A 1,293-nucleotide genomic window follows, 5' to 3' on the forward strand; every position below is an offset into this window, starting at 1 on the left:
ACGCGGGGCCCCGGGCGGCGGGAAGGGCCGCGCGGAGCCGCCGCCACCGCCCGCCCGCGCCGCCTCTTACCCGAATTTACCGCCAACGGCGCCGCCATCTTGGAGAGCAGTGAGGCGCCCGCCGGCGCCGCCGCCTGCGCAAGGGCCCCGGCTGCCCCAGCGCCGCCTCCCCGACCCCGATCCCGGCCCCGAGGCGGGATGCGGCGGCTCCCGCGGCGGCTCCCTCCGACCCGGGCCTGGGAGCGCCCTAAGGAGTCAGCGCCCCCGGCGCGGCCCGAACCGGCCGCGGGTCCTGCGGCCGCCGCGGCGCCGCCTGGGACTTGTAGTCGCCCTGAGGTAACGAGGGCGGCAGCGGCCTCGATCGAGACCTCCAAAAGGAAAAACGAAGTTAATCGTTTGTAGATGTTTTAACCACTCGAACAGCATTATTCATTAATAAAGTGCATAAATATTAATTAATAAAGTGCATTTAAAAAGTACTAAAGTGCATATTTTTTGATCAGCTGCACAGCTCCCACACTTGCTTCCTCTGTCCCTCCTCTGGGAGCTTCCTGGGGAGCGAGCACTTCCCGGCAGGTGTGCGGCATTCGGGAAAGTCCTGCGGGTTTTGGTCCTTGATGGTCCCGTAGGGTTACACCAAAAGTACATATTCCTAAAAGTGCCAATAGTTTCCCTCCTTGAACTATATCAAAACCATATTTTAGCAATTGCAAAAAAACATCCAAAGAATGGGAATTTCGGTGGGAATTTGGTAAAATAAATATCTTTACCCCATAAGCTCTTTAATGAAATGGCCAGAAGCCACAAGAGAGAGAGAGAGAGCAGAGGCCACGGAATGAGAGTGAACTTGCAAGACAGTTATAAGAGACCAAAAATAACCTGTTTGTAAGAGATCAAGACTAGTTGTAGGAGAAATAGCTCCACATTAGTCAGGAAAGAGAGAAGAGAAAGAAGAAAGAAGAAAAATAAAGTAGAGGAAGAATACAAGTCAAGAACATGCTCTCTTAGAGTTCAAAGAATCGATGAATCCTCAACAGTTCCTCCTAACATGTTCATTTAGTCAAAGGACTTCTATTTCCTAGAGATAACCCATTTCCCGGTTTTAGCACTTAGGCAGTACGGATGTAGTACAGTGAGGAGTTACAAGATGATATTGCCTGATTTTAACAAAGAAATGGTGCTCAGCATCAGGTGCAATTAGAAAACAAACAGTAGTGGTGAAAGCAGAAAACTAGTAGGTTTTTTCACAAGCTGCAGTATTTACACACCCTGCGTTCCTATAGGCTTGTATAA

At 51.0% G+C, this 1,293-nt stretch overlaps 1 protein-coding gene across 1 annotated transcript in view; it reads right to left on the reverse strand.

Moving 5' to 3' along the window:
* NUP205 (nucleoporin 205) overlaps positions 1 to 145 on the reverse strand; it is a 41,074-nt gene extending 40,929 nt beyond the window's left edge. Inside the window, exon 1 of the mRNA XM_026053508.1 lies at positions 71 to 145. Coding sequence (XP_025909293.1) covers positions 71 to 98 — 28 coding nt within the window. The 5' untranslated portion in view covers positions 99 to 145. The remainder of the gene's footprint in view (positions 1 to 70) is intronic.
* Between the last annotated feature and the right edge of the window lie 1,148 nt (positions 146 to 1,293).

This window comes from Nothoprocta perdicaria, unplaced genomic scaffold, assembly GCF_003342845.1.
Source record: "Nothoprocta perdicaria isolate Ctin4 unplaced genomic scaffold, notPer1 scaffold_116, whole genome shotgun sequence".
NCBI lineage: Eukaryota > Metazoa > Chordata > Aves > Tinamiformes > Tinamidae > Nothoprocta > Nothoprocta perdicaria.